At 41.2% G+C, this 15,565-nt stretch overlaps 1 protein-coding gene across 1 annotated transcript in view; it reads left to right on the forward strand.

The window, feature by feature from the left end:
* Positions 1–1,962: 1,962 nt before the first annotated feature.
* Positions 1,963–15,565, forward strand: part of myo15aa (myosin XVAa) — a 29,439-nt gene continuing 15,836 nt past the window's right edge. Inside the window, exons 1-28 of the mRNA XM_063904119.1 lie at positions 1,963–2,045; positions 2,183–2,246; positions 2,379–2,488; positions 2,657–2,731; positions 4,612–4,702; positions 4,823–4,828; positions 5,092–5,195; positions 5,438–5,501; positions 5,592–5,705; positions 5,790–5,951; positions 6,955–7,068; positions 9,008–9,066; positions 9,320–9,443; positions 9,583–9,678; positions 9,877–10,008; positions 10,087–10,212; positions 11,117–11,194; positions 11,276–11,430; positions 11,532–11,577; positions 11,673–11,797; positions 12,297–12,414; positions 12,538–12,713; positions 13,102–13,186; positions 13,288–13,341; positions 13,460–13,541; positions 13,956–14,086; positions 14,176–14,271; positions 15,113–15,348. Of these exons, the coding sequence (XP_063760189.1) occupies positions 1,963–2,045; positions 2,183–2,246; positions 2,379–2,488; positions 2,657–2,731; positions 4,612–4,702; positions 4,823–4,828; positions 5,092–5,195; positions 5,438–5,501; positions 5,592–5,705; positions 5,790–5,951; positions 6,955–7,068; positions 9,008–9,066; positions 9,320–9,443; positions 9,583–9,678; positions 9,877–10,008; positions 10,087–10,212; positions 11,117–11,194; positions 11,276–11,430; positions 11,532–11,577; positions 11,673–11,797; positions 12,297–12,414; positions 12,538–12,713; positions 13,102–13,186; positions 13,288–13,341; positions 13,460–13,541; positions 13,956–14,086; positions 14,176–14,271; positions 15,113–15,348 (2,906 nt within the window). The remainder of the gene's footprint in view (positions 2,046–2,182; positions 2,247–2,378; positions 2,489–2,656; positions 2,732–4,611; positions 4,703–4,822; positions 4,829–5,091; positions 5,196–5,437; positions 5,502–5,591; positions 5,706–5,789; positions 5,952–6,954; positions 7,069–9,007; positions 9,067–9,319; positions 9,444–9,582; positions 9,679–9,876; positions 10,009–10,086; positions 10,213–11,116; positions 11,195–11,275; positions 11,431–11,531; positions 11,578–11,672; positions 11,798–12,296; positions 12,415–12,537; positions 12,714–13,101; positions 13,187–13,287; positions 13,342–13,459; positions 13,542–13,955; positions 14,087–14,175; positions 14,272–15,112; positions 15,349–15,565) is intronic.

A 15,565-nucleotide genomic window follows, 5' to 3' on the forward strand; every position in this document is an offset into this window, starting at 1 on the left:
CAGGGAACCATTGGGGGTACCTCTTCATTTCTCTCAGGTGGATTGCGAACCTCCCAAATCCAGGGATCCATGTTAAGGCTTCCAAGTGGCACTTTGACAATGTCCCGGGGTCCTGTTGTACCTCCTGTTACCTCTGATGGTGGTGGTGGGAGACTGTCCCCCTCTATGCTCTCCAATGCCCTGCAGAACCCCAGTCTGCGTCAGGCCACCTATCGACTACCTGATGGCTCACTGGTCACCAGAACTGAACCTGCTGTACCTTCCCCAGGTCCGTCACCCCTCTCGTCGTCTATGCTGTCCTCTGCCTTGCTCAATCCCAGTTTGCGGCAAGCCACATATCGTTTGCCTGATGGCACTCTTGTAACAAGGACTGAGCCCACAACTGTACCCTCCCCTTCCTCTCCTATGCTCTCCTCTGCACTGTTAAATCCCAATGTACGTAAGGCCACATATAGGCTGCCTGATGGAACTCTGGTTTCAAGAAATGAGCCATCACCAGAGCCTGCCAGCCCGTCCTCTTCTATGCTTTCTTCTGCTCTTCTCAACTCTAATGTACGTAAGGCCACATATAGGTTGCCTGATGGAACACTGGTTTCAAGAAATGAGCCATCACCAGAGCCTGCCACCCCGTCATCTTCTATGCTTTCTTCTGCTCTTCTGAACTCTAGTGTTCGTAAAGCCTCTTATCGACTACCAGATGGTTCACTTCTAACCCATCCGGTGGAGGAAACGCAGAATGCTTTCTCATCACCGGGGCTATCTAGCGCCCTGATGAATGCTAACTTGCGCAAGGCAAAGTTTCAGCTTCCAGATGGATCAGCATTGTTTTCAAGGAACCAACCCCAAGCTCCCTCCGGCCCAAACCTATCTGGTGCTATGTTAAACACCAACGTTCGAGGTGCCTCCTACGCACTCCCAAAGACATCACTATTGAGGCAGCCTGGTTCTGCTGATACCAATGAATCACGCTCCCTTGACCTTTCTAATGCTCTACGTAACAAGAACATCCGATCTGCTACCTACCGTTTGCCTGATGGATCTCTGATGACCCGCCCTCAACCTACTGCTGCACCTCGAACACTTGACCTGTCCAACGCCTTATCAAAGAACCCAAACCTTCGTGGGGCGAATTACCGGCTCCCCGATGGTAATATCATGAAACGGCTTGGTGCCCCCAGTGCCCCAGAGCCACGATCACTTAATCTTTCTGGGGCCCTGCAGAATGCTAACCTCCGAGGGTCCTCTTTTCGCTTACCCTCATACGCTGTAGTGTCACCCCAGGTCCAGGGGTCCGGCCCTGAACAGCACTGGGCACAGGGCCCCGGGGTTGAAGGCTTGGGGCAAGATATGGATGTTTGGGGTGCAGAGAGGGTTCTACCTCACGGGACAGTGCAGAACCTCAATAAGTGGTCCATGTATAGAGACGGGGAGCTGCTGGATCCCCACAGCCCGATGGGACAGGAACAAGTTGGTCTTGAACAAGGGGAGTGGAATCTCAGCAGGGAGGGGGAACCACAGGGGCAGTGGTATGACAAGGTAACATTTTTGAATACATGACTCTACATATAAGTGCACACGATAGCTGATGTTGGGCACTTCACTTTAAGACTTTCTGATGACATCTTGCTGTTGAATGTGTAATGTTAGGGGAGGAATTCAGAGGGAAGGAAACATATTTAGGTGAATTATTGATTGATTGTTTTTAATAGAGCAGAATATATGATTAGAATAGGTATTGGGCAAATTAAATAAATTAGGTAATAAGGAAAATTTTTTGGTAAAAGAGGGACAAACATGGGTTCTGAATTCCATAATAAGTAGTTGTACACGTAGGGGAGAGAATTTCATTCCCTTTATTCAAATGTTTCCATATGAGGGTGTGCATATATGAATACATGAACCTTTTGTGCACAGCGGTATGTGTATGCTCTCGTCTTTTCTGAATGTACACCTGTATTTTAGATGTACTCCATCAGAAGCCTGCCCACCATGGCAGCCCGGGAGCAACGAGAGGAAGATGGAGTGGAGGATATGACACAGCTAGAGTAAGTAAAATGATCACCAGTGATAAATTGCTACTACGAATACAGTGGTGTGAAATGCCCACAATTTTGATGGTAGAGTAACTCAACATACGTTCTTTGTTATTCTTAAATGCGTTTGTTCTACTGCTTCTGTCTAGGGAGATGCATGAAGGGGTTGTTCTGCTGAACCTGAGGAAAAGATTTGAGAGGGAGATTATTTATGCAAGTATCTGAGCAGCACACACATCCGACTACCTGCATAACATGACATTGTACTCCTGAATTGTAACGAAACCTGATCAGTTGTTTAATTGTTTGTGTCATCTCTTTCTTTTCATAACTTCTTTTTTCCAGACATACATAGGTAGTATTCTGGTTTCTGTGAACCCCTATAAGATGTACAACATCTATGGGACGGACATGGTGCTGCTGTACAAGGGTCATGCTTTGGGAGAGAACCCTCCGTAAGTCATTTTACTGTCAACCTGTGGAGACAGTAAACTGAAAACAAACAAACAGAAGGTTACATTTTTAGTCTACTTTTGTATAGTATATTTAACTGTCAAAACAACAGATATATACACATTTCTACAGAGTTCTGGTTCATTTCTTTCTGACTCTTTGTCTTTCAGGCATTTGTTTGCCATAGCAAATGCTGCTTATTCGAAAATGATGGATGCCAAACACAACCAGGTCATAATTATAAGGTAAGAGGATGACTCTCTTCATTATCTTCTCAAGTTTTTTCAATCATTTTCCATGTTCCTGTAAACCAGACATCACCAATTTCATCCACTAGGAGATTTTGTCATGGCTTATCTAGCTAAATCATACTGATCACCAAACATTACACCTGGTGTATCTGGGTCTTTTTCGGAGTTAGGTGTTACATGAGAATAACAAAACTTGGTGACAAATTACAGGGAAAAAAATCACAAATAAATGAGAAAAGACTGGAATTTTTTTATTAAGTCATACTGCAAGGACAAAAATATTGATTAACAATCCACAATGAGTTCTGAATATATTGCTTTAATGTTTTGAGTGTTTTTTATGCAGATTTGTGACTTTATAATATTATATTCTGAATACTAACCCACTTTCCTGGCTGGTATTTCTTTTTTTTTTTGCCCACAATTACCCTAATACATATTTGCAAGCCTAACTTAGACGTGGAAAAACAGTTTCAACAAAATAATCGTGTTTAGTGCAACAAGATAGACTTTTTGCACATCATTAGTAACCTTCAGGTTTAGCAGCAGTATACCCTGGTATACACACAGTGTCCATCAAGCTCCTTGGACAGTTAGGTTTCCATCTCCAGTTGGATAAGTGTTTGTATATTCATGAGTGTCTGTCTGTGGTTTTCTGGAAGGTAAACTTAAGACAGGCACCTCTCTCTTTGTCACAACTGCTCTCCACACACAAACAGAGGTATTTTACTTCTAAATCTGGTATAAAACAATATATACACACACAGAGATATGGCCATAACTATCATATTAAACACAAAAAAGCCCACACTCGCACACAACTGGAACACTCTGGCCATATTCGGAAGGAGACACCTGTAAGGAAAGCCCAGCCAGGTCTGGGCCAGGAGCAGATTATCTTTCAGAGGTGTGTGTGTCCGAGTACATGTGTGCGGACCCTGTGTTTGTGTGTGTCACTGAGTGCATTTTAAGGGGTTACTGAGGTCCAGTGACTAGTATTGGCTCTGTTTTAACCTGCCTGTGAGTTGAAACCTTATGCTGAAATGTGGTCAAAGTGTCGGAGTCTCTAAATACACCCCCGCAAACACGCACACAACCCCCCCCCGTTGGCAAAGCTTACATAATGGTGGTATTTAGCGCTAAACTGTTGGCAGTGATGAAGCACAGTTTGTGTTTCAGGTGGTTTGGCGCAAAAGTGGAATTGAGGCCGTACCTAATGAAGATTAGTTGGCTCTCACATCACTTAGTCAATTAAGTCAAACCCTTCTCAAGCTCCAGCAGGCAGGTGAGAAGTATCATATACTGGACTCTCTAAGTGATTAATAAATGCTGGGTGTAGTGCTGCCCAAAGTGCAGATAATGTTCACACTGATGAGCCTCTGCTTTGACTTCAAAATAACTGGACTTTCCTCTACGATACCTTTAAATTAAAGGGATTATCACACTTTTTATAAAGTCCATCCAGTCCATAAATGTATACTATATACTAGCTCACCCCCAAGCTATATAGTTAAGAAGACAATGTTATAGATGCAAGACTGAACTGACAGAAAAGCGAGAAAAAGCACCACTTCAGCACCACGGACAGCGCCATGGATTTCTCAATACACAGCAAAGATAGTAAACTGATATTTTAAAGACATCATCAGGGCTTTAGATTCTAATTTGCACAGATCAGTCAGACTACACACATTCATTCGAACACTTCTGCCCCTGTACCCTCTTGTAGCTGTGTAAAAAAGTGTCTTAATGTACCTGTGGATATCCAGGTAACATATGATGCCTCACCCGTTATTGGACTCCATAAAGCCCATTTTTTGTTAGTTTTTGATTAGTTTAAGTGAACTACTTTATTTGACTTTTGACTGTTTCAGTGGAGAGAGCGGGTCTGGGAAAACAGAAGCCACCAAACTGGTCCTTCGCTATCTAGCAGCAATGCATCACAAATGCAATCTTCCGCATCAGGTACGCACAACTGCTTGAACTGCGCACACAGACAGGCAGACACACACGCACTCACACAAGATGACTAATGCGTCTTCTTTTCCATGTCTTTGTTTCTCTGCCGGCTCTTCTTGGGTTCAGATTGAGGTAGTGGGTTTCCCTGCATGATTTTACATTTTTACAAAGCATCTTCCAAGAACAGTGTATGACCATAACAGCAGGTTGCTGTGTTTTGCTGTGGTGTGTGACAATATTCATTAGAGATGTTGAAGTTTTTGTTGAAGTTGATTTTTTAAAAGTTTGTCGAGCATGTGTATGATGTAAGCATTATGGTGGTACACTGTCCTTTTGTCACCAAGCTAAAAAAAAACAAACATTGTCCATTGACTGTTTGTTTAAATGTTTGGCAGATTCTTGAGGCTGCTCCTCTGCTGGAATCTTTTGGAAATGCCAAAACTGTACGGAACGATAATTCAAGTCGCTTCGGGAAATACATAGAGATCTTTCTGGAGGAGTGAGTATGAAATCACCCGAAAATGTTTTGCGTTGTATATCAGTAAAGTTTAATATTGTAATTTCTCTCCTTTTCGTGTTTCTTCTCCTCTCTGTGCTGTTTCTCTCTATCCCTGTCTTTCTCTCAAATGAAAATAAATAGCTTTATAGGCTTGATCATCTCTTACAATATTGCCAAATCATTTTCTAAATATTAGGAAGGTTATTTACATGTTTTCTCCCTCTGTGTCTCTCACTGTCCAGTGGTGTGATCAGTGGTGCCATAACCTCTCAATATCTTCTGGAAAAGTCCCGTATCGTCTTCCAGGTGACACACACAGTCAAAACCGACAAATAGACCAACCATATCTTTTCATTTTCTGTCTATGAAAGTATTACATCTGTGTTTTCCCTTCAGGCCAAAGATGAGAGGAACTATCATATCTTCTACGAGATGCTGGCAGGTCTTCCCTCGCAGCAGAGGCAGGCTTTCTATCTGCAGGAGGCTGAGACCTACTATTACCTCAACCAGGTGGAGGACACAATCTGGTCATGTGGAGATACTGGGGTTACATATATGAAGTATGTTGCTTTAACTGTCTTTCTGTCCTTCAAGGGGGGGGATTGTGGGATAACAGGAAAGAATGATGCAGAGGACTTCCTGCGTCTGCTCGCTGCCATGGAGATCCTTCACTTCACCCCTGACGACCAGTCGGCCATCTTTAGAGTTCTTTCTTCCATCCTGCACCTCGGCAACGTCTACTTCCAGAGACATGAGGTAGTGTTTCCAAAGTGGTCTTTATTTATTAGTTGTTTGGCTATTTCCTTTTTTTTTTTAGCAATTTCTTATTTGGAAGCAGTACAAATACCACTGTCTTACAAAGCATTTATTTTTAGTATATTTTTTGCCATGCAGATGATGTTCAGGGTTATTACAATGAGCTAAACAGGAACTACACTCAATAAAAATAGGAATGTTTCTTTATCTTTCCTTTTGTATTGTTATTACGTTTCAACCTGACAATTTCAACTTGTATTTTTATTGGCTATTATATTACTATAAATAATATTAAAAACCTCCACAACTTCCCACAACACTGACTACGACTTATCAGCCCATCAACCAAAAGTATTTTTTAAAATACGTTTTTATTTATTTATGTTTAACTGTCTCCAATTATTATTATTATTATTATTATTATTATTTGTATTATTATTATTATTATTTTGTATTATTATTATTATTATTATTTTGTATTATTATTATTATTTGTATTATTATTATTATTATTATTATTTTGTATTATTATTATTATTATTATTATTTTGTATTATTATTATTATTATTTTGTATTATTATTATTATTATTATTTTGTATTATTATTATTATTATTATTAGTTTGTATTATTATTATTTGTATTATTATTATTATTATTATTATTATTATTTTGTATTATTATTATTATGTTGTATTATTATTATTTTGTATTATTATTATTTGTATTATTATTATTATTATTATTATTATTATTATTATTATTATTATTATTATTATTATTTTGTATTATTATTATTATTACTTAAAACACATCGACAACTCCCCCAACACTCACATAATTAATCACATAAATTTTGATTTATTTATTACATTTTCCTTCCAAGTACAAAAAAATGGAAAAGAATCAAAAAGCGCTGTGGAGATTTGTAGCTTGATTTGGATGATAATAAGACGAAGTGCTCTGTTGTTGACGTTCTTTCTCTTCCTGTGCTGCACGTCAGGCCGATGGCCAGGAGGTGGCGTCAGTGGTGAGCGCTCAGGAGATCAGAGTGGTGGCCGAGCTGCTGCAGATCTCTCCAGAGGGACTGCAGAAAGCCATCACATACAAAGTCACAGTCAGTATCGAAATCTACTTTATGTGCATGAATATTAAAATCCTTCCTTCACTTCAAAGCCTGCTAATGAGTCGGTGTCCCTCTCTTGCTTACACACATGTGGTGATATTAAAAGCTTTATATCAATGTACTATTCACACAAAATGATGAGGCAAACTGGGACTGACTTGCTTGTATTTTGAACTTTAAAACACTGATTCAAGCCAATCTGACTCAGTCAGACCTTTTGTTCTTAGTTATTTAATCAGACGCTTGAACCCTGACGTACTTGCTCGCTGGTGAAGCGGTTTTCTCTCTGGTTTTATGAACGTTTTTGATTGATGAGCAGTTTTCTTTGAACACATTTTCCTCCAAATTGGTATTTCCTCCAAGTGCAGAAGTTGTGTTTCCTGCTTTATGGGCACAGCATTCATCACAGTTTGCCCTAAACAAAGCACTCACAAAAAATGTAGAGAACGACACGAATATGCCGCTAAAAAGGTACCAGTATCCCCAAAGTGATGAATTATACAACATTTCATGAGATCATTTTCACCCTGATTTTCTAAAAATAAATAGTCCCAGCTGCCGTGTCATCTTCCCTGACACCTCGGTCAGATCTACCTTGCATGACACTGGTTTTTCTTTCTACCCTTTACCTGGGAAGTGTCTTCCTTCTCACCTCTGACCCTGTGTGATCATTAATTCATCATGTTTTGAAAGACAATCCTCAAATGAAATCACGTAGAGCCGCCTGATTCTGTTTCTGGGTGGTAACAGAATCACTTTATGACAGATTTCAAACACTTTCCATGACTCACTATGTAACTTCAGATATGACTAACATGTGAGCATTCATTATGGCTTATACTCACAACACACATGTCCACACACACTCGCACAAGCACAGAAAACCCTCCTGTTCACACACAGCAGCGTGCAGGAAGAAACACATACACTGTGGACGCTATGTTATTTCGTAGAGTCGCCCTTCTGGCAGTGGAAGCATTGAAGCATGTTTTGTTTGCAGTCTGTATATTGGACGGTATGTATCTTTTATAAATAGCCGCACTCAGCAGAACACCATCGTAACAGCTTGAGGGATGGAACATTTTACATCATAGCCCTTTTTGAGCAGATTCTTGCTTTTCTTCTCCAAAACTGCATTTTGTATTTATTTGAAAGGCTTACACTCATTGTCTTTGTGTCCTGTCGTCTGTTACCGGTCAGGAGCAGATAGACTTTTCAGGAACAGCTCTTTGTCAGGAATATGTGTCTTGCTTCAAATTTTGTATCCAGTGGTAGAGATGGCCTTCACATCCAAAAATCTTTAGAAGATAAAATAATGAATAATACAAAAATGATAAAATATGTCCCCAGTTGTACGTCTTTGCTTCAGGCAGGTGGTTTCCAAGAAGCAGTTATTATTAACAGTATGATTATATAAAGAAGGATTCCAAAAGGTTTGACCAAAAAAAAGCAGTTTCTAAAAGTCAATAAGCTTAAACTCTGTTGTAATCTCCTTCACTTCTTTTATTCTCACTTATCTTTTACATTACATTCATCTGGCTGGCGCTTTTATCCAAAGTGACTTACAATAAGTGCAAAAAACAAAGCAAATCAAACTCCGAACAACAAGGAGAGTGCAGATACTGTATATTCACTTCAAGCAAGTCACACCATTGTAGTGCTTGGGAATTTGTTACAAGTCATAAAAGTATTTTTATTTTGCAGGAATTTAATTGCCAAGCTCCCATCACATTATTCTCCTTAACCACCACCACTGTTACAAAGACACTCAATCCAATTAATTGGTAGTTTAGTGTTTCCCATGTAACAAATCACAGCATTAATATTACTCATTTGATCAGCATTACCTTAAAACATGAGTGAAAAAACCCAGTAGCTTGTAAAAAACTAAACTCCGTTAAATGTGTAACTCTTCTGTCTTTCTTCACAGGAGACGATGAGGGACAAGATCTACACCCCGCTGACTGTGGAAAGTGCTGTTGATGCCAGGTGAGACAGCTGCTGTATACAGTATCTGCAATACACACTGCATGAAAGGTTGCCACAAAGATACTTTCCCCATCTTCAAAACCTGTGAGTTATGTTTGTTAGCTCTTACATTCCAATTGTTGTTTCCTATAACTTCCAATTATTTATTTCTCGCACTAAATTAATAGATAATGGTGCATTTTTCTCCCCCATACAATATTCCTGCCCCACTCTGTTGTTATCCGTCTTTCACACACACGTCTTTGCTCCCCAGAGATGCTGTTGCCAAGATCCTGTACTCGCTGCTCTTCCATTGGTTAACAGAGAGGATCAACGCTCAGGTGTATCCCCGCCAACACTCCCTCTCCATCTCCATCCTGGACATTTACGGATTTGAGGTACAACAAAACGCACACAGTCTTACTAGCTGTCTGTCACTGGCTTGTGTTGCACAGCAGAAGTACTCAAGTGTATGTGTTTGTGTGTATGTGTTTGTGTGTGTGTGTGTGGGGGTGTGTGTGTCTGTGGGAACAACAGGATCTGGCCTTCAACAGCTTCGAGCAGCTTTGCATTAATTATGCAAACGAATACCTGCAGTTCTTCTTCAACAGGATCGTATTCAGGGAGGAACAGGTGAGTCTACGTACACACACACACACACACACACACACACACACACACACACACACACACACACACACACACACACACACACACACACACACACACACACACACACACACACACACACACACTAGGATGTATCTCAATTACTTATGGAAGTTTAGTCATGTTATTCATAGGTTGTTGTTACATGTGATCCCCCTGCAGGAGGAGTACAGCCGGGAACAGATCCCCTGGCAGGACATCCAATTCAGTGACAACCAGCCCTGCATCGACCTCATTGCCGCTAAGCCTCATGGGATACTGAGGATCCTGGACGACCAGAGCTGTTTCCCACAGGTGGGGCAGGAAAATCACTTTTTAGGTACTGTATTTGTTACACACACAGATTTAAATGTCACTTTGCTTTGTTGCCAGGCGACAGACCACACCTTCCTCCAAAAGTGTCACTATCACCACGGCAACAACCCCCTGTATATGAAGCCAAAGATGCCCCTCCCAGAGTTCACCATCAAGCACTTCGCTGGACGAGTCACCTACCAGGTACGCAGCTTCTGATTGGCTCATCTGGAGGAATGTCAGTGATAACTTATTATCAGTATCATTGAGAGACGGTAAAGAGTGTATGGAAAGAACACACAACTCTGCTGGAAGAAAAGGAAACATCCACTTTTCCCCGACAAATTCTAATAAGTTGTGGTTCAAGGTTTCAAGGTTTCAAGGTTTTATTTGTCATATGCACAGCAGATACAGCGTATATGTTGGCAATGAAAATCTTATGTCGCGTGCTCCTCCAACAACTCCACATACATGGTGCAAATAACATAAATAAAATAGTGCAAAAAGAGAGAAGAATATTTACAGTAACAACAATAAAGATTTGAGGATGTGAAATATATACATATGTGGAATACATTGAAAGTATTTAATACTTTACACTGTTGAATGAGGAGGTATGGACAGATGCATATATCATGTATAACAGATGTGTATGGCAGATATGTACAATATATAGATATGTGTACTATAAACAGATATGTATGGCAGATGTGTATAATATACAGTATATATATGTATGTGTGTACTATAAACAGATGTGAGTAGACATTCACACAGCTCAGGAGTTCAGTAGTCTTATAGCCTGTGGTATAAAACTGTCTCTGAGTCTGGTGGTCTTGGTCCGGATGCTGCGGTACCGTCTGCCAGACGGCAGCAGACAGAACAGATTGTTGCTGGGGTGATGGGGGTCCTTTAATATCCTACCGGCCTTCTTCCTACACCGCTGGGTGTAGAGGTCCTCCATGGATGGCAGCTCCGTCCTGGTGATGTGCTGAGCAGTTTAGCCACCCTCTGTAGAGTCTTACGGTTGAGGGCGGTGCAACTGCCATACCAGGCGGTGATGCAGCACCGCCCTCAACCGTAAGACTCTACTCTGTCAATAACACAGGTTTACAAGTTCCTTGATAAGAACTACGACCAGGTCCGTCAGGATGTTCTGGACCTGTTCATTCAGAGCAAGAACAAGGTGAGAGAAGAGAACCATCTTTACATTATTCCAACGTATCTCACATGAATAAATGTTATGACTGTATTTCTGTGTTTCCAGATGGTGTCAAACCTCTTCCGGGTTCACGCAGAGGTCACAGGTCAGCAGAGAGGTCACATGAGGAAGAGCAGCACCGTCACCAGGAGATACCAAGCGCCCACCGTCAGCAACAAGTTCCAACAGTCCCTGCTGGAGCTGGTGGAGAAGATGGAGAGGTGAGCCTGTATTTTTAGACATATAGTTCATGAAGAGTTTTTCATAATGAATTACAAGAAGAAATGTTATTTACTTGTTTACTTTTCTTTTTTCTTTTCAGGTGCAACCCTTTATTTGTACGCTGCATTAAGCCAAATAATATGAAGGTAGGTTTTCAGACATTGTGTTTTTCTACTGATGCCAATGTCTCTCTGTATCCAGACAATCATTGTTCTTTAAATGTACTTTATTCCGTGTTTAGCACCCGGGTGTGTTTGAGGAGGAGATGGTCGGCAGTCAGCTGAGACACTCTGGCGTCCTCGAGACCATCAGGATCCGTAGAGAGGGGTATCCTGTCAGAATGCCATTCTACATCTTCCTGTTCAGGTAACACACACACACGGTGGTGGGAGGCACTGGTCAGAGGCTCATCTACGAAGCCATGAGATACAATTGGGATAAAACAATTCTGATTATCCAGACCAAAACACATTTAGGTAACTTAAAGGTACTTATCGTTTTGAACAGTTGGGGAAAAAGTGGTTTTATTTAGTATTACTAAATGTTGTGATCTGGGCTACTTTGACCTCTTGTGGCCACAATGAGTATTACAACAACACATGCTTGATCTTGACGAGAAAACACTTTTCAAGGATTTATTTTTAGAATGATAACACAATATGGATTTGAATGATAGAAGCTGGACCACCAGTTTACTTTTTTGATATATACGTATTGCAGCAGCTCTATTTAGTGTAACAGATAACCCAAACACACATATACAGTATACGTGGATAACCAGTTAACCTCTTTTTTTGGCCATCATAATTACTTTTATTTTTTGGAGCCAATTGATTTGTGTGTATGTGAATGTGTGTCTCCTCAGGTATAAGTCCCTGGTGGGTTTACGAGAGCCTCCAGCAGCGAATGGAGACAACTGTATAATAATGCTCAGCAAACTGTGTGTTCTCCGACATGGAGCCTTCCACGTTGGAGTCACAAAGGTGAGTTTCTCCTCCCATTTGTTAATGCTTATTCTTCTCAAAACTACTAATGCAATGCTAATAAAACGTTTGTGTGTGTGTGTGTGTGTGTGTGTGTGTGTTTGTTGTGTGTGTGATGTGCAGCTGTTTCTGAAGGAGGACATCTACCAGCTGTTGGAGTGTAAGCGGGAGCGCTCCCGTCAGCTCGCCGCTCTCACCCTGCAGCGCTACACACGCATGTTCTTCGTCAGGAAACGATTCATAGCCTTTCGCAGGAAGATCATCGGGCTGCAGGCTCAGTGCCGAGGCTTCCTCACCAGGTCGGCTTCTCTAATGCTGCTAATTTCAGAATAATCTAAGTGTTTGTAGACAGCAACAAAGTAAAACGTTTTAAGCATTTATGTAACTTACTTTTATCTACATTGTATAACGTAGCTGGGAGGTAGACTAATTAAGGTTAACAACAATACACTTATTTAATGGGTTACACATGTATGCAAAAATGATGATGGCAGGGGCTTTTGGTCATGTTGGATCTAAATTGTTTAATAAAACTGAGTCATATCCTGGCATAAAAACCACAGGGGAATTCTGCAACAAATCACCTGTAGCATGCCTACAATGTTTGTCCCATTGTGTAGCAAGAGTTTTTCATTAGGGGAACATTTGTTGACGAGGTGATCTCCAATTCTTCATTCTGCCTTCCAGGAAGCGCTATGTGAAAATGAGGCAGAGTCTGGTTCGGTTTCGCTCTCTCGTCCACATGTACGTCAACCGCAAGCAGTACATCAAGGTACATAACTCAAGTGTTACAAGCATGGTCCACTTTTGTTCCAATTTAGTGCTTTTACATCTTCTTGCTGTTGATTGAATTGTGTGTGATTTCTGTTTCAGATGAAGTTTGAAGCCCAGAGGAAAGCTGAAGAAGAAAGGAGGCGGAGAGAGATGGTAAGATGGACGTTCATACAGGACTTAAATAAGAAATGTTTCCGTAAAAGTAGCATGTCTCTCCTCCTATAAGAAAGGAAGGGTTTTCAATGAACAGTAAAAACAAGGTCTCTTTCAGGAGCTGACCAAAAGGGAGGTGGTGAACGTCACACACTTGGTGATCCCTGCAGAGCTGGGCGCGTTGCTGCAGGCAGCGGGAGGTCCGTCAACCTCTGTCACTCTGTCTTCCTTTTTATGAAGTCCACATTAAAGTGCACACACAGATTATTCATTAGCCAAATAGCTGAGCTCTCTCAATGTGTCTCATCTCATCAGCACTAAAAGCGTCATCTCCAGGAGTGACTTGAATATTCCTGACAGAGTGGTGGCAGCTGATGAATAACCATAAGGGAAAAATGTCATTTTTTATAAAAGATTTTTCCACATCTGCTTCAAATATCAAATATATATCAGCTTAAGCAGTGACAATAGAGAGTGGAACAGTTTATGACATGTGTATCTAGATGAGTAACTCTAGTGTCTGGTAGTTTTCCAGCTGAAACATACTTAGAGTACTACAATACAGAGAGTATGTTTGTCTGCTGACTTGTAGTTTGTTGTCTTACTGTCTCCAGTCAGGAGGGAGTTACACTCAGACTGTCTGGCTCTGCTTCAAACTCCTCACATCCAGGAAGAGGCTCAACTCACCCTTCCTCTGGACATCAACAACTACCCGTTCTTCCGCTATGTGCAGATCTACTTTAGGGTGAGACACTGAGTGTAACAGTATACTCACAGTATTCAGACCCACCTTACTATAAATATACTGTAAATAAAACACTGTAAACCTTCTAGGAGCCAAAGTTTGGGATGTTGACGGCTCCTCTGGAGTCTCCGCTGACCCGTGTAGAGGACGACCTGAGAGGAGAAGCTCTGCAGCTCTTCATCATGGTACACTGACTCCATTAACTCTTGAATATGGCACTCCACTACTGATGATACATGTTCTGGTCTGCTTAGCTGGGTGTGGGATGAGTGGACCAGCACACAGGCGTTGATCTTCTAGATAAACCTTGTCTATTTCAGACCAACAACAAAAAGGACGATGTAGAAACCATTTTTAAAGACCACACTCCTTCCCCCCATTTGCCTTGAGCGTGACACACCGACCAGTTAGCCGTTTTCCAAAACCTTGGTCACTTACCGTCTTGGGCCAATCCGGGAAACAATCAAAACTCTTATCATTGCATAGCGGCCAAATCCTAGAATCTATAAAATGAAATTAACCTAAAAGTAAACTGCCGCTGAGGAACCAGATAGGGAATCTTACGCAGGGAAAAATGATCCAAGACAAGTCACCGTTTGTGCGTTTATTTGCATGAACCAGTATCAACAAAAAACACAGTTTCCATTCATTCCTTTTCTTGAGCCTTTCCTATGGCTCTCCTGCGAGCTTGAATCAATCCCCCTTGTAAAAAACGATGTGCCTAATGGTGCTCTGCTCCCACTACCACCTATCTCCAATATATACACAATTACACCAGGTGCACACAGTGCCCAAACATTCCTTCAAAATAAAAGCATAGAAACAAATCTAACTCACTTAAATAACAAGACTAAATAATAATAATGTATTCATTATAAAAAAAACAATTTAGCTCCAACACTTGTCCCAAATTGACTAAAAGGCAGAAACCTAGAACACATTTCAAGAAATGCTACAACAATAGTGAATATTCTACGAGGCAGTAAGACTGCCAGAGTTAGTTGTGATTGTTTTTTTTTATTTCAGGTACTGCGGTTCATGGGGGACCCTCACCTGAACGGGGCTCAGGAAAACATGTTCGGGAACTACATCATCCAGAGAAGCCTGTCATCTCCGGGGTTACAGGACGAGATCCTGGCTCAGGTGGTGAACCAGGTGTGGAGGAACGTGAACATTGAGAACGCTGAGCGAGGCTGGCTGCTGCTGCTGGCCTGCGTCTGCAGCTTCGCCCCCTCGCCCAAGATGGACAAATATCTGCTGAAGTAAGACATGACTTCTTAAACACGTGTTTAGAGGAATCATTGAGAAAAACAAACTTCTGGATTCTTCCTTGGCCTATGTTACGTTTTCTCCATGTTTCATAAAAACCTGGGTTAGTTTTTCCATAATCTTGCTGACAAACAAAGTGGTACCACCTACACTGGGATGGTAGCATGATTTAGAATCAAATGATGTGTGTTCAAATCCCTTTTAAAAAGC

Source organism: Eleginops maclovinus, chromosome 16 (genome assembly GCF_036324505.1).
Source record: "Eleginops maclovinus isolate JMC-PN-2008 ecotype Puerto Natales chromosome 16, JC_Emac_rtc_rv5, whole genome shotgun sequence".
NCBI classification, from domain to species: domain Eukaryota; kingdom Metazoa; phylum Chordata; class Actinopteri; order Perciformes; family Eleginopidae; genus Eleginops; species Eleginops maclovinus.